We start from the raw sequence: 23241 nt of genomic DNA on the forward strand, positions 1-23241 counted from the left end.
AAGATAAGAATTGGAACATGTTACAGAACCTCCTGTCGATATCAACAAATTGTAGAATATTACTCGCACCCCATCAACTCAACACAGCAGTAAAAGTTTAATATAACTTCTGTAAAGAACATTAATTGAAGCTGCAGTAAACAGAAAACTTGTGATGTTGCCACTATGAAGTCTATACTACTGACAAGAATAATAAAAAAGCAAAACAAAAATTGTTTCGCAATCTAGGTAACACAGTGTGGAGCTGGAAGAACACAGCAGGACAGGCAGCATTAGAGGAGCAGTAAGTTGATGTTTCAGGTCAGGAGCTTTCTTCAGAAAATCCTGCTCCTTTGATGCTGCCTGGCCTGCTGTGTTCCTCCAACTCCACACTGTTATCTCTAACTCCAGCATCTGCAGTTCTTACTATCTCAGGGTTTCTCAATCTATCTTCCTTTGAACAGTAGTTTTTCATTTGGCATTGCTGACAATATATGTGTTTACAACTGCAAATATTAATCAAATACAATGATACATCATGGTTCAGGCTAAATATTTTGACTGATCTGTAAACAGTATAGTAACTCTTTATTCTGGTATACCAAAATTGATAAACTGACTAACTAATCCTTACTAACCTATGAACAAAAACCTATGCACAGTTTGCCTTCACAGGAATTTGGATGGTTAGGGCCTAAAAGCTACACATCTCATAAAATTAGCTTTGTAGTGTTTACAGATGATCAGTAACACTGAACTATAAAACCAGAATAATATACCATAAGAACACCCTTAATAAAGAAGCCTTAATTTGGTGGAAAGAATTCAAAATCCTCCTGAATCTCCAAATTTCACACACTTTTAACATCTCACAGGATTTCACAATACATGTGACAACTTAAGCAATAGCATCCACATGCAGTATATTCTGGGTATCTAAATTATATTTTCTTTAGTGATTCTTTCACATATTTAAGCATTGCTGATTAGAGCAATGTTCATTGCCCTACCCTAGTTATTTTTTAGATCTACTTTCTCAAACTTTTGAAGTATTTTGTGGTGTAGGGACACCAACTGTTGTTGGTGAGTTCCAGGAATTTGACCCAACAACAGTGGCAATCTTTTTCTGAGTTAGGATGGAATTTCGCTTGGAGAGGAACTTTCAGGAGATGGTGTTCCCATTTATCTGCTGCCCACGTCTTCCTTCAGTAGAGGTCATGGATTTGGAAGGTGCTGTTAAAGGAGCCTTGATTTAGTTGTTATATTGAGCCTTGGAGAAGGTACACACTGCTGATACCGTACGTCATTGGAAGGAGGAGTGATATTTAAGTTGATGGATGTGATTCCAATCAAATTGGCAGTTTTGTCCTGAATGGTATTGAGCTTTCAAGAAATGTTGGAGCTGCACTCATCCAAGAAAATGAACAGTTTTTCTTTACAATCTGACCTGTGCCTTATAGCAATTGATATACTTTGGGGAACCAGCAAGTGAATTACTTATCATAGAATTCCCAGCCTCTCAACTTTTTTGTAGCCACAGTACTTATATGGTTGGGCCAGGTCAGTTTCTGGTCAACTGTAACCCTGAGGAAGTTGACAGTGGGCAATTCAATAATGGAAATATAATTGATTATGAGATTAGATTGTTTCTTGTGGAGATGGTCATTGCCTTACAATTGTGAGCCATAAATGTCACGTGCCATTTATTAACGTGAGCCTGAACTTTGTATTGGACTTGAGGTTGGTTGGCTCGCTGAGCTGGTTTGTTGTTTTGAAGATGTTTTGTTACCATGCTTGGTAACACCCTCAATGCAGCCTTTGATGAAGCGTCCGTGTGTTTTCCCGCCTGGTTTTTAAACTCTGGGGTCCGTTGAGATGGAGTGCCGCACTTCTGGGTTTCCTTTGTAGTGGAGTGTATATGGGGTCAAGTTCAATGTGTTTATTAATAGCATGCTTCGTGGAGTGGAATTCTTGTGCTTGTCTCTGCCTGTGAGGCAATCCATCTCAATGGACCCCAGAGTTTAAAAACCAGGCAGGAAAACACACCGACGCTTCATCAGAGACTGCACTGAGGATGTTACCCAGCATGGTAATGAAACGTCTGCGAAACAACAACCAGCTCGGCGACCCAACCAGCCTCAACACCCCCAACCCAAGCTACAGATTTACTCCAAAACGTTGTATTGGATTTGTTGCATTTGGACACGTCTCTTTCAGCATGTGAAGATCCGTAAATGGTGCTGGAGATTGTACAATGATCAGTGAATGTCTCCCTGCTGCATTTTGGCTTTACAATGGAGGGAAGGTCATTGATGAATCAGATTAATGTGAATGAGCCTTGGACACTACCCTGAAGAACTCCTGCAGAGACAGCCAGGGACTAAGATGGTTGATCTCCAGCAATCTCAACTATCTTCCTCTGTACTGGTTAGACTGTTTTGCTTCTGATTCCCACTGGTTTCAGTTTTGCTGGGGCTGTTTGATGGCATACTCAGTCAAATGATGCCATGATGTGAAGGGCAGTCACTCTCAGCTACTGAGCTCAGATTTTTTGACCATGTTTGGGCCAAGACTGATGAGGTGGAACCCAAGCTCTATACCTACCCTCACATCTTCCTACATGATATGTTTAAAATAGCTAATGAGCCCATTTTGCTATTAATTGGTTGGTTTACTCATGTACTTTTACACTAATAAATTTAGAAAAAGAAACAATCTATATCTTCATTTCAAACAAATAAATTGAGAAAAAGGCATTTTTAAAAGCTGCTGTACACTTGAAACCCTTTGCAACTGGTGGGCATTGTAGACATTGGTATGTATGTTAGATCCTGTCCATAACATTTAATAATCCAGTCAATTTTGAAATATTGGTTTATAAAAACAGAAAGTACTTATTGGCATGTTTTTCTTTCCAATGCTCTTTTCACTGCGGTAAGTTTGCTACTTAGATGTTACATGTTGTTACTATCCAAGATTCAGCTGCTCCACACAGGGACTAGGAGTCAAGCACATACAAGACTATTGGCGCATGCGCGTGACGTCACATTACCGTCACTTCCGGATTACGGAACAAACAGGAAAGACAGCGTGGGGGCGCCACCTCTGGCCGCGACCGAGCCCCGGAACCTTCGTGTCGGTTCTTGCGTCGGGGACGGGGTCTGAGACGGACGGATGGACGGAAAGCTGATGGTGGGGATAACGAAGAGGATGTAGGCCTGGCGGCGGGATGATGAGTACTAAACAGGTGACGTGCAGGTACTGAGCCTCTTGAATCATGCTCGCGGGTGGACTGCTGGCCGAGCGGGGACTGGCGCCAACCTCTGTGCCTTTGGGGTTATCCATGGTCAGTAGAGTTGGAACTGAGTGCCAGGCCTTCAACATCACCCCCCTGGCAAACTCTTCCTCTCTCGCTCCGCCTCCGCCCTGCTCACCTGGTCCACACTGTCGGGATTCTATGAACTCATGAACGATCACCCCTTCCTTTGACTCTTCAGTGTTGTATGTGCTTTCGACTGCCAGTGATCTGGAATTAACCTTAAACTCCCTTGAATCCACTTCTACTTATTAAGTGAGATAACAAAGTGTCGAGCTGGATGAACACAGCAGGCCAAGCAGCATCAGAGGAGCAGGAAAGTTGACGTTTCGGGCTGAGACCCTTCTTCAGAATCTCGTCCTCACGTACCACCCCACCGACCTCCGGATCCAACGCATCATCCTCCGACACATCTGCAATCCGACCCCACCACCAAAGACATTTTTCCCTCCCTAATAAGAGCTACTATCTCTGTTTATTAAATATTGTTCTTAAAAGCCACTCCTTAGACCAAGCTTTGAGACACGCCTCTTAAATATATCCTTTTTTGAATCTGTTCTCATTGTGTTTAAAAATCAACTGAAGATCAACAGTTAAGCATGCAACATGCTTTAATATTTGATTACTTGCTTTAAATTGGCACAGTTCCCCTTTAAACAAAGTTTCACATTGTGAATTACATAGAATAGACAGCAAAAAAGGTCAGTTGATGCAACCAGTCCATGCTGATACATATGATCCACAATAGATTCTCCCATCTTGCCTCAACTAATTCGTATCAATATTAAAAAAAAATCTCCATTTGCTTTTGCCTCATAGTCAATACAGTGTTGAGCTGGAGGAACATAGCAGATCATACAGCATCAGACAGTCCTGATGAGGGGTGTAAACCCAAAATATCAACTTTCCTGTTCCTTTGATGCTGCACGACCTGCTGTGTTCCTGCAGCTCCACACCGAAATAACTCCGACTCCAGCATCTGCAGTTCTTGTTATGTCCCTTTTTGCCTCATATATTTGGCTACTCTCCCAGTAAAGTCGATAGGTATTGCATGCTTCACCTGATCCCTGCAGTAGTAAGATTTACATTCTTGCCACTGTGGTAAAAGCATTTCTAAATTCTGTATTTGATTTCTTTGTGATTCCATTACATTGATGGGTCTCTAGTTTTGCTTTTCCACTGCAATTGAAAATATTGCCACAATGCAACCTCCGTCAATACATTAATTGAAAAGCCTTCATCAGGTCACACCCAACCTTTATTTTTCATGGCAAAAGTTCCAGCTTGTGCATTTTCCGTTGTTGGCTCTTGAGTTTAGCAGCTGACCTATGGTTCACAGCAATTACACCCTAACTGTAACCTTTCTGTAGCAGTTTGTAATTAGCATGGATTCTTAGAATTCCAACTGTATATCATTGCAACTACTTGGTGGAGAGTTGACATCAAATATCCAAACCTTCATAATTCAATATGCTTGGGGATTAATAAGTAAAAAAAGAATTGAGGAACATGTTAATTTTTTTTTAAATTTAAAAGCAGAAATTTAAATTAACCTAAGTTGGAATGGGCTACTTAACATTTGTTTACATGTGCATGATTGTTTTCGTAAGATATAAAATCACACTGGTTAGTGTAATGATGGCATTATCCATCATGTCTACAGATCTCTTTTCATTTCTGTTTTCACTTGTTTGTTTGGTCAGCTCCTTTTCAAATAATTCTATAAACAATGATGAGTAACCCACTTGATATTTCAACTGTGATTCTATGTGGTTATGTTGTTAATTGGTGTAAATTGGTCTAAACCCTGTTAAATAATTCTCTTCAGATATTTTATGCATGGGGTCTGTCGTGAAGGGAGTCGATGTATGTTTTCTCATGATTTGTCGACGAGCAAGCCATCTACCATCTGTAAGTTCTACCAGAAAGGGCAGTGTGCTTACGGGGACCACTGCAGGTAGGATTAATAATTTTGTTGTCTTTACCTATTACTGTGCTTCCACTAAATTATTTTGGGAAGTTAATTGTTGGGTTATACAATTTTGAGGCATAATGAGCGACAAGCATATTAAACTTGCACTTGCCAACATAAATTCGAGGAGAGCCATTCATGTTTTCCTGGGGAAGCAAGCACTTTGTACTGTTTTTGTTTTCTGGCTCACCTACCCCCAATGAGTTGTTGCTTAAGTTTGAATACATTGACTAAATATCTGTTGGTGTTTCTCTGGACTTTTAAACCTATTTATTTCTGTTTCTTTTATTACTTATTTATGGGCTGTTGCTGCCTCTCGCAGTCTGAACTGTTGCCCATCCAAATTCCCCTAAAATGACAGTAGTGAGAGACCTTTTTGAATACCTGTGGTGCATATGGTTCCGCGAGGGCTGCTGAGAGAGTTCCAGAATTTTGATGCAGAGAATAGAAGGGCAGCATGGTGGCTCAGTGGTTAGCACTATTGCTTCACATCACCAGGGTCTTAGATTCGATCCACACTTTGGCAAATATCTGTATGAAGTTTGCACATTCACCCCCGTGTCTGTTTGGGTTTGCTCCAGGTGCTCCAGTTTCCTCCCACAGTCCAAAGATGTGCAGGCTGGGTGGATTGGCCACGCTAAAGTGCTTGTAGTGTCCGGGGTGTGTCGGCTGGGTGGATTAGCCATGGGAATTACAGGATTACAGGGTTACAGGGATAAGGTAGGGAGTTGGTCTGAGTGGGATACTTTTCAGAGCTTTAGTGTGGATTCAATGGGCTGAATGGGTGCTTCTACATTGTAGGGATTCCATGATATTGTGTTGTTTGGAGGGACTTTTAGATGGTTGTGTTCCTACATATCTATTGCCTTTGTCCTGTTAGGTGTTAGAGGCCATGCATTTAAACTTATAACTTCTTGACTTTGTTCCCCTCAATTTTTGAGATGTTTTAAAAACATTTACAAAATCAGTTGATGTGAGAATTTATGCCTGGAGAAATGCATGCGCCTTGAGTTTCTGAATTTTTTTTATTTTTAATGAAAGGCTTGTGTTATTTGTTTACTTTAGAAAGTATGAGCTGAGTTTGCGGCTGGTCAGCTGTAATCAGTACTGCCTTCCAAAATAAACTGTTGAACACATGTGGCACTCAAGCATAAAAGTTATGCCTGTCTCCATTACATCTTATGGCTGTTGAAGTTAGGTACAAGTCACCAGTTAAACTTGAACCTGTCTGCTCTGAAATGACATAAATTCCAGCAAGCTAGTGGAAGTATTTATGGAAATAAAATGTGGTATTTTCAAGTCCTACAAAGGAGTGATGTTCTGTGAAATGTCTGAAAATGTTACAAATGGTGGAACAGATGACTAAGTTTTAAGTGTATGGGTGCTTTAACCACTTAATTTACCCAGTTCTTTGCAAACCATTTAACTGTCAGAGCTGGAAAAAAAGTCCTGTACAGTTTATCTTTTGCCTTTACTTGCTGTATTGTGGGTTTCGCTATTCCTCCAATCTGAAAAATACCCTTGACAACCCCAGCCTAACTAGCTTTACTGGTGGTTACAGAGCTGCCAAACTTTGCAAGACTTGGCCCAATGAACTATCTCTAAAAATCCAATTCAAGCAGGTAAAACCACAAATGTAAACAAAAACCCAGCGGGTGAAATTCACTGGGCCTCTTGTTGCAGTTTTCAACTGACAACTCACCTGTCTCATTAGCTTTTTGCCTGCATGTTTAAAAAAATTTATTTTCTGTCAGTGGATCATATTTAGACTTAAGTTACTAGTGTGCCATTTATGATTGCGCTCCATTCTATGGTGATAGTGTCGATGTTTGTTTGTTAATCTAACTACATTCTATCTTGTATTGACAAGGTATGACCATGTGAAACTTTCTGGATCTCGAGCAGTGGGACCAGTAATCTCTGGAGCTACCTGCACACCTGTTGTTCATGATGCAGTTGCAAAACCTGCCACTGCAGAACAGACTGTCCCCATCAAAACTACTGAATCTGGAAGGTGTAAAAAGAAAACACTTGAACTAAAAGACCGAGGTGGGTTCAAAATGGGACTCTATTGATCATGAGCCCATTTTTGCTCATGTGTTTCTTGTTCCACTTAGTTTTGAAATGTTTTACTACTCAAAACTAATCTTGTCTCCAAAATGAGAGACACTGATGTCTCATTGCTGCTTTTGGCACATATAGTGAAATCTAAGAAGCTGCAGAGAGCCTGTGACACCAGTTACTCCTTGACCTCCCTTCCCTCTGTTCCATCCTTGGTACATGTTTCTTCATGCTATTTTCATACTATTACTTCATGAAATACTGTCAATAATTTTTGAAGTTTCCTAAAACCTTCACCTTTGACCATATTTGCACTTTTAGTTTTCAGTAACATCATCTGAAGGCACAATGTCTACAAACTGTCACTTGATCTGTCCACCTTTAGTTTGTCAGATAGCTGATCTGAAACCTAGATGAGGTGAAATATTATTCCTTTAACATTGGGAAGCTCACAGACTACTACATATTCCATTCACTCAATCTGTTCTATTTCTTTAGCCTCCTACTGTCTTGGACTGAGCTATGTAATTTGTGTTCTATTTAGTCCTGAAGTATTATGACTCCAAACCTCTCTTCTATGAAGACTTATGACTCCAAACCCCTCTTCCATAAAAGCCCACCTTCTTCCTCCCCATTCACATGGCTTGCCAACATCCCAGCTCGGCTTCATGCAATTCTGTTTGATGTTTCTATTACTTCTAGTCTCTCTCTCTTGGCTGACTTTTTATCCTCCACACAGCATAAACCTGAGCTTGCCCAAAATTGCTGCAGGATTTTACATTTCTCCATGTCCCCTGACGCTTCATTCCATGTGCTTAAGTATACGAACATCTCAATTTGGAAAATTCTCATTCCAGTGTTCAAATTCCTCAAAACATAACCTTCCTTCAGCAATTCCCTATGCTTTTTCCATGCAATTGAAGGTCTTTCCTTGAGTCATTCAGGATCTGAACTCTAAAATTGCCTCTCAAACCACAACGTTAATCCACCTTGTTCCTCCTTTGACCTCTTTGATCAAGTCACCTGTTTTGATATCTCTATAGGCGTGGTATCAATTTTTGTCCCATGAGATTTTTCTACATCAAAGCCATTCTACTGTATGAAAAGAGGAAGAAAATCCTCATAAAAATTTTTGTCTATGCTTCTTGACCTGATTGGTATGACATTTTAATTTTATTAAAATGTTTGTACATTTGCACAGAATTATTTCCTATGTCTTGGTTAATGTTTATCTATTATTTAGTCTCTGCTAATTGGAAGTGCCAACTGATAATCACTTCTTTAAGTGTAAGGTAGGGTAAATTTATGTTATGGAGAGATTTTAATTCTTAGTGTAAATTTTAAGGTATGCAAGCATAAAGCAAAACTATTTCAGTAAAGTGGGTTGAACAGTTCATCCACTTCACCAACACCTTCCACCCCAACCTTCGCTTAACCTGGGCCATCTCCAGCACGTCCCTCACCTTCCTGGACCTCTCAGTCTCCACCTCAGGCAACCAGCTTGTAACTGATGTCCATTTCAAGCCCACCGACTCCCACAGCTACCTAGAATACACCTCCTCCCACTCACCCTCCTGCAAAAATTCCATCCCCTATTCCCAATTCGTCCGCCTCTGCCGCATCTGCTCCCACGATGAGGCATTCCACTCCCGCACATCCCAGATGTCCAAGTTCTTCAAGGACCGCAACTTTCCCCCCACAGTGGTGGAGAACGCCCTTGACCGCGTCTCCTGCATTTCCCGCAACACATCCCCCGCCCCCGCCACAACCGCCCAAAGAGGATCCCCCTCATTCTCACACACCACCCCACCAACCTTCAGATACAACGCATCATCCTCCGACACTTCCGCCATCTACAATCCGACCCCACCACCCAAGACATTTTTCCATCCCCACCCTTGTCTGCTTTCCAGAGAGACCACTCTCTCCGTGACTCCCTTGTTCGCTCCACACTGCCCTCCAACCCCACCACACCCGGCACCTTCCCCTGCAAGCGCAGGAAATGCTACACTTGCCCCCACACCACCTCCCTCACCCCTATCCCAGGCCCCAAGATGACTTTCCATATCAAGCAGAGGTTCACCTGCACATCTGCCAATGTGGTATACTGCATCCATTGTACCCGGTGTGTCTTCCTCTAACATTGGGGAAACCAAGCGGAGGCTTGGGGACCGCTTTGCAGAACACCTCCGCTCTGTTCGCAATAAACAACTGCACCTCCCAGTCGCAAACCATTTCCACTCCCCCTCCCATTCTTTAGATGACATGTCCATCATGGGCCTCCTGCAGTGCCACAATGATGCCACCCGAAGGTTGCAGGAACAGCAACTCATATTCCACTTGGGAACCCTGCAGCCCAATGGTATCAATGTGGACTTCACCAGCTTCAAAATCTCTCTCCCCCACCCACCCCCCCGCCCCCCCCGCCCCCCCGCCCCCCGCCCGCATCCCACAACCAGCCCAGTTCGTCCCCTCCCCCCACTGCATCCCAAAACCAGTCCAACCTGTCTCTGCATCCCTAACCTGTTCTTCCTCTCACCCATCCCTTCCTCCCTCCCCAAGCCGCACCTCCATCTCCTACCTATTAACCTCATCCCACCTCCTTGACCTGTCCATCTTCCCTGGACTGACCTATCCCCTCCCTACCTCCCCACCTATACTCTCCTCTCCACCTATCTTCTTTTCTCTCCATCTTCGGTCCGCCTCCCTCTCTCTCCCTATTTATTCCAGAACCCTCACCCCATCCCCCTCTCTGATGAAGGGTCTAGGCCCAAAACGTCAGCTTTTGTGCTCCTGAGATGCTGCTGGGCCTGCTGTGTTCATCCAGCCTCACATTTTATTATCTACTATTTCAGTAAAATCTGTTTGTCTATGAGAACTCTGCCGTTTCTAGCTTTGTTACTAAATTCAGGAACAACTAAGATGCTTTTTTTCATTGCAAATCTTACGTTCATCCACTAGAGTGAGCTAGAGCCTGTACAGTTTTTTTGTGTAAATAGAGTACAAAATTCCTAACTCCTTTGTCATCTTTCGTTAAAGTATTCCTGTTGAGCTTACAAAAATAAGATACAAAAATCAATAATCACATATCAAATTCACTGTTTTCATACTGAGACTGCACTGCCCCGTTCTTCTGGGCCATGCAGTAATTTGTTTTTATGAGGAGACCTTGTGTCCGTCAAAAGAAAACATATTCCAAAGTCTCAAGGAAGTACCGGAGCAGAGGAGATTTAACTTTATTGCAGCAGAAATGAAAGAGGCAAGAACATGATGGTACATGATGTAACTTAGTGTTTTCAATTAGCTGGAACCAAATTTTAAATGTGCAGTTTTTGTGAAAGCACGGTACAAAAGTATTTTTGAACTGTTATGGGTGCACAGAATTGATTTTATTCAGAAGATGAGGTAAAGTTGAGCAGTGCTAATATCTGTTCCCATTAGTTACCGTCGCAGTAATTACTGTCTAAACTGACCTTGAAACAGGAATGAAATAGTTTAACAGATTACCTATAAACCCTAACTGAGAATGCTGGTGAATCATCATTGATTTTATAAAAAAAAATAAAGTCCAAGGAATAGATTTTAGGTTGTGTACTGCTATAATCAATTTTTGGAATCATTTGACTTTTGCTGTGACCTCTGAAAAAAACAAGCAGAGTAAAACCACCTTGTTCCCACAAGGTGAGATATTTAGTTCTTCAGTTCTATTTATTTTGCTATTTATGAAGTAGAAACAATGTTTTGATTTGTTTATAATTTATTAACCTGTACTGCAACCTTAATTTCTTAAGTGGCATGTGAATAGTCCGTGCTGGACCTCACTCTTGTATTCTATCTAACTACGCCATGCATTATGAATTTCTTTGTTTATGAACCATGCATAAATGATAAATTGAATGATACTTGCATTCGTCTTATGCATAAAATCTGACTTCTTTTGCGTCAACTCTTTTATCTCACTTTTCAATCCCCAGAATGCCTACTCATTCAGGTCTGCATCTCCTATGTCATTTGACCATCTTTGATCAGTATTTCAGCATAGTTCCAATAATGTATGCCTAAAATTACTTGGTTTTACACTTTTCAGTTGTTTATAAACTCAGATTTTGGGAGGAAACCTTACAGAAAGTAATCGTCTTTGCATTCATTAACATCTGCTAAGCATGATTGTGGAATATGTACATCTCATGCCTGCAACTTTGTTTGAACTTATTCTTCTCTATAGACCTTTGCAACCGAGCAGCAGAAAAATCTAAATTGTTTCCTTTTCCACCATCGTACTGCACTTCTACAAAGACTGCATCGCATTTCCCTGAACCAGCAAAATTTCCTTATGAGGATGTTCCGGTGAAGCCACCATCTTATTTGGATGCAGTTCGCAGTGGACTGGATGTTTCAGCATCAGTGTGCAGCAATAATTCTGCACAGCAGCTGTGTCCTTTTGCCTCAGTTGGTGAATGTCATTATGGTGACAGCTGTTTATACCTTCATGGGGATGTGTGTGAAGTTTGTGAACTGCAAGTACTTCATCCAACTGACCTTGAGCAACGAAGAGCACATGAGCAGGCAAGTGTGGTGCAAAGGAATCTACCTCCATGTCCTGAATATACCCAAAAGTTATTTCGATTGTATCTTGCATTTTTATTGCTCTAGTTATTGCTAACTTAAAGTTGAATTTAATCTTTATCATGATATAAGATTATTGAAATTCCATCTTAAAGCATTGCTTTTTTGTTTAAAATGGTGCAGTGTGCTGAATGAAATAAGGGGTGACAGTACTTTTAAAACTCACACCTCCCTCAGTTTATTCTTTACTACATGTTCTCTTTTTCTTAATCAATGCAAAAATGGTGCATCTGATATGCATTATATATAAAGTGTCATGTTTAGTTCACATTTCCTGTTGTATTCTCTTCATCAAACTTTAAGATCTCAATAGTTATGCAGCAGCATATCTGCAAACAAAAACCACAAGAGGGCTGATGCTTACTGGAAAGAAAATACTTGCATTCAAATAGCAGTCTTCTTGAACTGTAAACAATTTAAAGCATTGAACAGCTAATGAAGAACTTCTGAAACATAGATAACTTTAGATAGAGCAAATTCCCACAAATATCAATGAAATTATCAACGTCGCTAAAAAAAAGATCTGAGCAAAGGATAAAATTAGCAAGCGCATCAGGAGAACTTTTCTCTTGTTCAGTAAGTGGTGTGGGATCTATTACATTCTTTAAGTGCAGACATTGGCCTTGATTATGTACCAACGTCAATAAATTATATTGGAGTTGAGCATAAAAATCAAAGCTGACACCCTCACACAAAATTTTGGGAACACTGCAGTATTAGAGGTGCCATTCAGATGAAATATAAAATTGAGCCTTCATCTACTCATGGCATTCTTTTAGAGGTCAGTTCTCCTTAGTATCCTGGCCATTACCGGTTGTTATCTTTTGCTCAGTGTTACAAAAACAAATGTATTGATGCATTGTATGTGCCTGCAAGTTAACTGCTGCCTTTCCTGTGTTATAATGGTGACTTGTCTGTAAAGTAGGGCATCCAGAGTTTGTGAGGGCGTAACAATGGAATCCTGTTTTTGTTCTCATGTTCTTTTGTGAGAGATTATAGTTTTTTTAAAAATAATCACGTGATATTGGCATCACTGGCTAAACCAACACTTATTGCCCATCCCTAATCCCCAGAGGGCATTGCTGTAGATCAGCCTGGTATCAGTTGTAGGCCAGACCAGGATAGCAAGATTTCCTTCCTCAAAGAACATTAGTTGAGCCAGTTTTTGTTCTGCAACAAATGACAATGGTTGCCATTAGCCTCTAGTTGTCTTTGTTTCAGATATTTTATTGAATTCAACTTCTGCCATCTACCATTGAGAAATTTGAACCCATGTTCCCAGACCATTGGTCTGCAGTTCTGGAGTATTAATTCAATTATGTTACCATTACACTACCTCCCCAGGGAGTACTATCAGTGAGCTGAGGTTGTGTGGAAGTATTTGTTTGTTTGCTAGACTTGACATTAATTTGTTGCCCAACCAACACTGACTAATGGTCCTGTCATTCTATTCATTCCTGCTTGGTGTTGTTTTATTCATGTTTTACTACTTAACCTTGAGTAAGTAGGAATTAGCTGAAAACTTTATTAGTACGTGGAAAGCTCCATTGGTCTATCACAAGACAGGTGGTGTTAAGTCTATCGGGTGGGTAAATTTATTCAGTCTGTCCCCTATAAATGCTGACTTATTTTATTGTTTCATTCAGATGTGCCTCATGGCATTTGAACAAGACATGGAGAAAGCCTTTGCTGTGCAAAAGAGCCAAGATAAAGTCTGTAACATTTGTATGGAGATAGTCTATGATAAAATGATACCATCTGAGAGAAGATTTGGAATTCTTTCTGACTGCATTCACCCATATTGTCTGTCCTGCATTAGACAGTGGAGATGTGCAAAGCAGTTTGAGAATAAAATAATCAAGTGAGTGCAACTGTTCTTATTGGTATGCAGGTCACAGTCATTTTATAGTTAATGAAACAACTGGCCAGCAATTTTAATGAGGCTTTCTGTCGGATATTGGTACAAAATAGAGTTATTTGGCATGGTGAAGCACTTTCCTGAAAATGTGAAGGTTATTGTATTTTGAGAGAGGGAGGTCTCAACAATGGGTGGAGATGGAGTCCAGGGAGAGAGAACTAGAACAACAGTTGGACAGACAAAGGAATGGGTCAGCCTGGGAAAATTGGTAGCTGCTTATACGGACCATTCCTTCTTACGCTGGACTGGTCTGATTTATAATAGCAATTAATGAGGCTTTGACTAGCACTGCACATGAATGTGTGTGAAAAGGTTTGTTTGCTTAGAGGGAAATCCATTATTTTTTATAATTCTTTTCAATCTATATGTATGTCATGGATTCTTATTTTATGGGTTTATAATGATAAGTTGTGTGGGAAAAGGCTAATTAATTAAGACATTTATTTTTTGCATGAGATCCAACCTCTGTTGCCCTGTCTGAGAAAGCACGGACAGGTTGAAATTTGCTCTATACTGAGTGAACGGTGCCATGAACTGCTAGATTGTCTTAATATTGGATCCACTGATTTGGGAAGAATGGAACTTGTAACATTTCCTTTCCATAAAAATCCTAGTTTAATGTCCTGTAATCCGGTGGAGGCTTTAAACTATGTTGATGAAATTCTTCCTTTCCCAACCCAACCCTTTGACCTAATGCATATCAGTGCTGGTTATTATCTGACAACAAGCGATCAAATGTAGAAGGCAAAGGGGAGTCAGGTCCAAAGTGGGAAAGGTTGCGTCCAGAACAGCGATCCAGATGCCATGTACCTCAGTTAGTTCACATTAGTCTTCAAGACTACAGAAATATCTTTCATTGTAACCACTGTTACCATTATTTTTCTTCTGTGCGGACCTTTGAGCCTTGCTCAAGGCAGAACTGGGTGTCAGATCAGCACACCAATCACTGTAAGCCGACCCTAGCTATGACTGTGGGTGCATCTTAGAGGGAACATCGTTGTAAATTGGATGTTGGGGGGAGCAGAGGAATTTGATAAATGTACAATCTCCGGAGAAGTGGTACTGAGTGAAGTGATGGAGTTGTGGGCTAACAAGTTCCTGGGTCTTGATGGACTTCATCATAGAGGTAGATAATGAGGTAAGACCATAAGACATAGGAGCAGAAATTAGTCCATTTGGCCCATCAAGTCTGCTCCACTATTCAATCATGGCTGATAAGTTCCTTAACCCCATTTCCCTGCTTTCTCCCCGTAACCTTTGATCCCCTTGATAATCAAGAACCTACCTATCTCAGTCTTAAGTGTATGCAGTGAATTCCATAGATTCACCACTCTGGCTGAAGAAGTTTCTCATTTTCTCCATTCTTAAAAAGTCTTCTCTTTACATTAAGGCTGTGCCCTCATGTCCTAGTCTCTCCTACCAATGAAAACATCTTCCCAACATAGTAGGTAGTGAATGTGTTAGTGTCAATTTTCTAGAAAATATGACTCCTTTATTCATGAGTGCATGGAGACAGAAAAGAAGTTAAAACTTGACATCTGACATAGAGAGGATGTTCAAATTGTTCATTAAGGAGACTATAGCTGGGAACTTTTATAAAAAAAAGTTAATTGAGAAAAGTCAGCATAATTGTGGAAGGGCATTTGTGTTTAACAAATATATTGGAGTTTGTATGGAACTAACACAGTCTCACATAGTAAAGGGCGATACATTACTAGATGATGATTGACATCCCCAAATTCCTAGAATGGAACATTGAGCTACCCTTACACTTGTTCCTCAATTCACAGAGTATCTGGCAGAAGATACCCGTGTTCAAATCTAGTGCTATTTGCATTTATATATATTCTAATTTATAATACATTTATAATTTATAAGTAAGGCATTAGGGATGTAAATTTGCTGATTCATTCAATTCTTCATTTAGGTCATTTGGGTTATAATGTATTTTCTATCTTGTACATGCTAATATTCTATTAAAAATCTCTATTTAATAATTGCTGTTTTAGGTCCTGCCCTGAGTGTCGAGTGGTTTCTGAATTTGTAATCCCTAGTGCTTATTGGGTAGAGGATAAAGAGGAAAAGGACCAGCTTATTGAAGCATTCAAGCAGGGAATGAGGTGAGGCATCCTTGCTTTATGGATGGGTGTTGAATTTCCACTGACGAAGATCATTCAACAAGAATGTAATAAGATCAGAATGAAGGTGCTTAATAAGTTAATCAAAAATAAGATCTGTTTGAGTCAGTACTTTTCACTGGTTGTGTGTCAGCATTTCATATTTTACAACTAGGAGGATGTCATGTGGCTTATCTCCTGCCTTCATCAAATTAGCTCATTATTTCTGGAAAAATCATTGTTATAAACACCTCAGAGTCAAAGGGCATTCAAGCATCCAGTTGGGAAACAGTAATTATTTAGGGAGAGAGGGTAGCATAGTGATAATGTTATACAATAAGTAATCTTGAAGTCCAAGTCAATACCATATATACAAGTCCAAATTCCACCATGGCAGCTGATGGAATTTAAATCCAGTTAATATATCTGGAATAATTTCAGTAATAGTGACCGTGACTGCGATTGTTGAGTGTCGTTAAAAACCCATCTAGTTTACTCATATCCTTGAGGGAAGGAAATCTGTCATCCTTACCAGGCTGACCTACATATGACTCTAGATCTACAGAGGTGTGGCTGACTAGAGCAATTTGGGCAATTATGGATGGGCATATGTTGTTCTTGCCACTGACACCTACATCCCAGTGTATTTTTTTTTCTTGGCCAATCCAATTTGTGGATCTCCTTAATGCTCAGAATTATCAGTGCAAGAGAATAAGGTCTAGAGACGATGGTATCCCAGCATCTACAGTAAATGGTAGCTCTCTATTAGTTTGAATGGAGCCCATTCATTTTCTGCCTCGACATGCTGGAACATCCTTACTTCACCTAGCATTCTGTTTGTGAAAAGTAATGAATGCTGACCCCCAGAAGCAAAGCTGGTGTGATTAGAAGGTTGGGCTTGTTTGGAGCCTGCTGAAAGCTTAGCCAGCAGGTAAAGTGTTCTGGAGAGTACCTTGTGTGACATTGAGACTTTCATTTCTTTGCTTGAGGCCTTGTATTATGAGTTTCTCCTGTACATTTTGGACATGCTGGAAATCATTCAAAGCAGCTGTTTTTATATTTGTGTTAAATCAGCCCCCCTTCTGATGTAATTTTGTAAAGTTTGATTAACTTCAATAAGTGACCTTACAAGAAGGGTTCTGTATGTACTACAGTGTTACTTGTTTGAATTTTTTTTTCCTGATTTGAGTCTACATCTGGTTTTCTTCTTTTAGGAGAATCTATTCTGACCAACATGAGTAATTACCTTGTATGGTGTGTGTACTGTATTTCTGAAAAATCCCTATAAATAAACTTGAATACTTGTCTTTATAATGTAATGCATGTAGCAAAGAAAAATTGTTTCAGAATTTGGCATAACGTGGAGACTGGTAACACAGACTTTAGACACAGACTTCTATTTTAATGAGTATTGAAGTTGAGAAAGAATAACTCAGTGGGCAAGCTTTGAAGGATGACATCTCATTTTCCACTTGGGGACTCTGTAGCCTTTAGGACTTAACATTGAGTTCAGTAACTAGAGCCTGGTTCCTTCCATCCTTGTTTTTTACCCATCCTACACATGGTCCTGTTATTGACATCACCTACCATCCCACCAGCATCTACATCCAGAAGATCATCAGACGCCATTTCCGCCACCTCCAGCAAGATGCCACCCTTGTCTACCTTCCACAGGGACTGTTCCCTCCGGGACACCATGGTCCACTCTTCCTTCATCCCCAACACCTCCCCACAGCCCTACGGCACCTTCCCCTGAAACCAGTGAAAGTGCAACAGCTGCGCATTTACCTCCTCACTCCTCAATATCCAAGGACCCAAACATACCTACTAGATGAAGCAACACTTCACCTGCACTTCCAAGAATCTAGTCTACTGCATTCGTTGCTCACAATGTGGTCTCCTGTACGAGAATGTATTTGTTAATGAGACCAAATCAGAAAGCACAAATTTAGAAGAAGCTATGCAAAAAATGTTTTGCAAACATGGTCATAGAAATGGGGAAACAAAGCGTGGACTTGGCGACCGTTTCACTCAACATCTACGTTCTGCTTGCAAAAAAGACCCTGAACTACCTGTTGCCTGCCACTTCAATGCACCACCTTGCCCCGTGGCCAGCATCTCTGTCTCTGGCTTGCTACAGCGTTCCAGTGAAGCCCAACGCAAGCTGGAGGAACAACACCTCATTTTCCGCTTGGGAACCGTACAGCCGTCTGGACTGAATATTGAGTTCAATAATCTTAGTGCCTAAACTCTCCCATGTCCCAGCCCCCATCCACATACTAGGCCTTGTTACCATATAGCCTGCCATTACACACCCCCTGTTGTTAGTCACTAACAGTCCCCATTAACAATGACTCACCCTCCCAGCCTGACTGTTAGCAACTTCTTTGTCCAATTGTCTTTCTCTCTCTTTGGGCTCTATCCTATCGTTTACTCCCTATCCCACCCACCTTCCTATTTTCTGCATATAAACTGACATTTTCCCTGTCACCATCAGTTCTGAAGAACGGTCACCGGACCCAAAACGTTAACTCTGTTTTCACCTCCACAGATGCTGCCAGACCTGCTGAGCTTTTCCAGCAACTTTGTTTTTGTTCCTGTTATGGTATGGGTTGCTTTTAGCCCCATCACCTATTTTCACATGCTCCTAGGCCCATTATCACATTATTTGGGTTGAATTCACCACAGCTCACCTGTTTTCTCATCTTAGCTCCTATTTGCAATATTCAGCTTCTCTTCTGTTCTGGCCTGCCAGCTCCTTATTGACCTACCCCTTTTATATCTCACTGTCTGAGCTTTATCTCCAACTATCTGCACACGTTCCCATCCATCACTTTGGTTTCGGAATAAATACTACCGAGCCACTAACGGTTCTGTCAACGAAGAGTCAACGGACTTGAAACATTACTCTGAGTTTCTTCCCATAGATGCTGCCAGATTGAGTTTCTCCAACAGGTTCACTTTTTGTTTCATAGCTAAGGGATGTTCTGCTCTTAACACGCTAATTATAGGACTGTTTTTAATGTGAAACTTTTGGTGTTTTTTTATTTTTGTGCCATACTTCAATCATTTTTCAAACTTAAGTCATGACAAGTTGTCTCCATGTTTCTATAACTACTGATTTTTGCAATAGTTATAAAATGTTGCTTTAGTTAGCAGGACGCTGGGAGGAACCAAATGCTTGCATGTTTGCATTACATGTTTTTATCTTTGGCACACGTATCTTATCTCTGCTCGTACCACATCATGTTCTAAGAATACACAGCACTTGGGGTGAAATAGGAGCTGCTGCTTTTAAAAAAAAGGCTTTTAATATTAGTAACTTGCTTCCAGTTGCAGCTTTCAGAGTCGTCATCTTTTTAACTGACGTTCTTGGTATAGATTCATGGGGGTATATTAGATTCATTTTTCCAAATCCTTTCTTTTCTAGTACGCAAACGCCTTAAATTCACTGAAACTGACACTCCCTCTTTTGCCACCTAGTGCATAGAAACTATAGAAATGATACAGCACAAAAGGGGATCATTTGGCCTATCTTCTCCATGCTGACCCAAAGACACCCAGGTGCCCTTTCTACTCCCATTTTCTTGCACACCGCCCTGCACCTTATAGTACTTAAGGTGCAGATCCATGTACTTTTTGAAAGAGTTTAGAGTCTCTGCCCCCAACATCAACTCTGGCAGCAAAAACCAAGGCACCGATCACCCTATGCTTGGGAAAGCTTTTCCTCACACCCCCTCTAATCCTTTGCCACTTAGCTTAAATTTATGACCACTTTTTTTTTTACTCTTGCATCGAGAAATACCTACCCCTCACACTTTTGTATACTTCAGTCATGTCACCCTTCAGCCTTCTCTGTTCCAAGGAAATCAACCCCAGCCTCTCCAATCTCTCCTTGTGGCTACAATTCTGCAACACTAAATCTTTCTGCACACTGTCCAGAGCATTTATCTCCTTCCTGTGATGTGGTGGCCGGAACTGCACAGAATACTCCAGTTGTGGCGTCATTAGTGCCTTATCATTATGTCCCTACTCTTGTGTTACATACTTCTTCCAATGGAGGACAGCATTTCATATTCCTTCTTTATGACCTTATCTCCTGTGCTGCTATCTTTAGGGACATGTGCGCTTGCACGGCCGGTCTCTCACTTCATCTACCCCTCAGCATATTCCCATTTCTTGAGTATTCACTTATACTGTCTGACCTCTCTGAATGCATTACCTCTCACTTAGAGTTGAACTCCATCTGCCACTCCTCCAAGCCCTCTGAAGGAGGAAAATTTACTGTAATGCAGCTACATTATAAATTAATGTTTGTCTGAAAGAAATTGAGCTCTTGTGATTAAAACTCATCAATAAGTAGAAAAAGGGTTCCGAAATACAAAGTGGTTAACAGTGGTAGAATAATTGACAGTTCCATGTTTTGAGCATTGTACATGACTTGTCTGGAACCTTTGAAAATGTCGATGGCTTTATGCAAGACTAGATTAGCAAGTAGAGCAAGAGTTATGAATTAAGTCCATCTCCCTCTTTACTGTCTTTCTACTGTCATTTCACAGCAAGAAGGCTTGTAAGTATTTCGACAAAGGGAAAGGGTCCTGTCCATTTGGTGGAAAGTGCCTTTACCTTCACGCTTACGCTGATGGAACAATGGCAGCACCCGAGCAACCAAGGAAACAGCTCAGTTCAGAAGGCAATGTGAGGGTAAATAATCAAAGTTCCGGATATTTAACTACATGATGTTGCTTGGTCGATTTTTATACATGTTTCTCCAATGGAATTTGAAAAGCATCAGCTGGTGAACAGTTATCAAGGTTTTAGATGCTACTGTGTCGACTTGGTGATAGTTAACATGGAGCTACCCAATTAAGGACCCTGGTGCAAATTTGGAAGTATTTACTTTAAGATTCAGTTAAATTTAACTTTTATCAGTGGCCATCCACTGAAACAAAAAGTGTATCAATGACTTTGTTATTTTTATGCTGATTTGAAGTCTTAAATTGCATAGTAGCCTGCTTTGTATCTTTGCCTACAAATTGTTTTAGGATCTAATGTTCACCTTATCCCGTTATCTGTTATATTTGTCCATAATCAACATTAAGCAACTCTTGCCCTTGCTTTAGTTGTGAAAGGACTGTACTCGATGCCTTTTTTAACATTATTAATTACTTCAGATTCTATTTCAATCTATATCAATGAGGTTATTAAACACTGTGCTGGTGCTTCAGTTAAAACTATGTTCACAAGTACTGATTTAAGTCCCTGGTGGAAACATCTGCTTAACAAATAAAGCTGATAACTTGTGTGCAATTATATGTTCTAAAAAAACTTCCAAAAAAATGCAGTACACAATTATACTGATGATTTTTGTTTATTTAAACTGCAGTTCCTTCACTCAGTAAGACTATGGGATTTCATTCAAGAACGGGAGCACAGGGACATTCCCCAAAATACAGCTGAAGATGAAGTAGCAGAACTTGGAGACCTCTTTATGCATCTTTCAGGAGCAGATGAGCGCACTGCATCCAGTGAGAGTCAGGCTGATCAGCCTGTTTCTGTAGTGTTATAATATGCTATAAACTAAATTACACCTTACTTCTGCTGAAGCACATAACTGATTCACCTAACTGTGGAAATGTGGTTCCTAATTGTCTGAACTAGAACTCCTATATAATAGGAACAAATGGTACAATGAAACTATGGTTGAATCAGAACTGTATTTTGCAGGGTTCGCTGTATTTAATTGAATTCCATTTATTTAAGAATTCTGAAGGGTTTTTTAAGTAAAGAAAAATCACTGCAGAGCACACTATTCAATATATGTTTCAGACTTCTTTTCTAGCATTAAGAATTTTCTTCTAGCTGTAATTTTAAAAGAAAAAGATGTAACTAATTGGTAGAGTATACATTAGTCATAAAGAAATGTGTTTGTAGCTAGGGTCCAAGGTTGAAACTGCAGAAGTTGTTCATTTCTCCCCCTTTTCATTCATTTCCTAAGCTCAGTTGGCTGTGTGTCAGTGTTGCTTTGCTGAACTGGCTCCATATGATACTATAGAGTGGTCTGGATTTGATTAATTTTAACACTTTTTTTTTCCTGCTTTGATGCAGTACCTGACTTCTGCATCCCAGAATATTGCCTACTAATAACAGGAGTACATAGCCACCAGCAAAGGTTTTGTCATCCTCTTGCCAAGCCAGCAGACGGTTAAGTTGCTGCCAGCCTACAGTATTTTGCTGTTTTTGAATCAGCTACCAGCAACTGCCTAAGAACGACCCGAAGCAACTTAATCCTCTCCCGGCTGTCAGATTGAAGTGTTGTCAATGTTGTAAATCTGTTTGTTTTAATCCAAACTATTGCATTGCAAGTAAATATGAAAAATGTATTGTATTGCCTTTTCTTTTAAAATGATGAGGACAAATTAAAGAAAATTAAAATAGATCATACAATTTGAAGCAATTTGCAAATAAAATAGTTTAAATCTTTTGACTTATTGTTAATTTTCTAAATATTCTCATTAAGCAAAATACTCATTAATCATGTTGGATCTGAAATGGTGTGGCTTAGTGCAGTATTATGATAAAAATCGGTAAAACAGAAGGTCCTGGAATTGCAAATAAAATTATTTTCACCCTTTAATTGGTTCCATTAAGTCAATATTTTCAGTTGCCAACTTGCCAGGATACGTCAATGTGATAGGTAGCTATTCAGAAATTGTTTGCTGTCCTTTAAATTGTGGGATTTGAAGTGAAAAGAGAGAGAAACAAGGAACTAAAAAAAATTCTACCAGCCAAATCTACTTTATTTGATGGTAGTGTTTGTATTTTGTTATGTGAAATATTATAGCTCAAGTGTAACAAATTTGAACTGTAACTGAGTCATGTTAGAAAATACGGACTTACCAAAGCAATTGTGAGGGTCAGGGTTTGTCATTAATGACTTTGCAGATTTAAAAGGCTTTAAACTTTCATGTTTAAAATGAAGTATTAACTGGAATGAGGAAAATGAGATTCTAACACTGAAAACTTCACCATCTCTAACTGGTGTTTTTCCCCCAAAAGGTATTTCAATGCTTACCAAAGTTAATTTAAAATAGTAATGAAACTACCACAGATGGTGAACTCCCCATAGATGGATTCTGAGTTCTGTTGTACCTGCCAGATATTGGGTAAAGTTCTGTATTTACAGATGCTGTCCTTTTCCATTATGTAGTAGTGCTGCTTTGAATAAAATTTTCCTTTGGCAGAGAAGAAA

The 23241-nt window shown here is 40.1% G+C and overlaps 1 protein-coding gene across 2 annotated transcripts; it reads left to right on the top strand.

The window, feature by feature from the left end:
- Positions 1–3022: 3022 nt before the first annotated feature.
- Positions 3023–23241, top strand: mkrn2 (makorin, ring finger protein, 2). Of its 2 annotated transcripts, none has more exons than XM_048547616.2 (8): positions 3023–3237; positions 5124–5252; positions 7138–7316; positions 11554–11894; positions 13601–13815; positions 15882–15992; positions 20549–20693; positions 21376–23241. In XM_048547616.2, exons 1-8 carry the CDS (start codon positions 3209–3211, stop codon positions 21556–21558), a joined length of 1332 nt encoding a protein of 443 aa, XP_048403573.1. In that variant the 5' UTR covers positions 3023–3208; the 3' UTR covers positions 21559–23241. The 2 variants fall into 2 exon arrangements, with proteins under 2 accessions (XP_048403573.1, XP_048403574.1); XM_048547617.2 differs by having other exon boundaries at positions 3023–3226.

This window comes from Stegostoma tigrinum, chromosome 11 (assembly GCF_030684315.1).
Source record: "Stegostoma tigrinum isolate sSteTig4 chromosome 11, sSteTig4.hap1, whole genome shotgun sequence".
Taxonomy (NCBI): domain Eukaryota; kingdom Metazoa; phylum Chordata; class Chondrichthyes; order Orectolobiformes; family Stegostomatidae; genus Stegostoma; species Stegostoma tigrinum.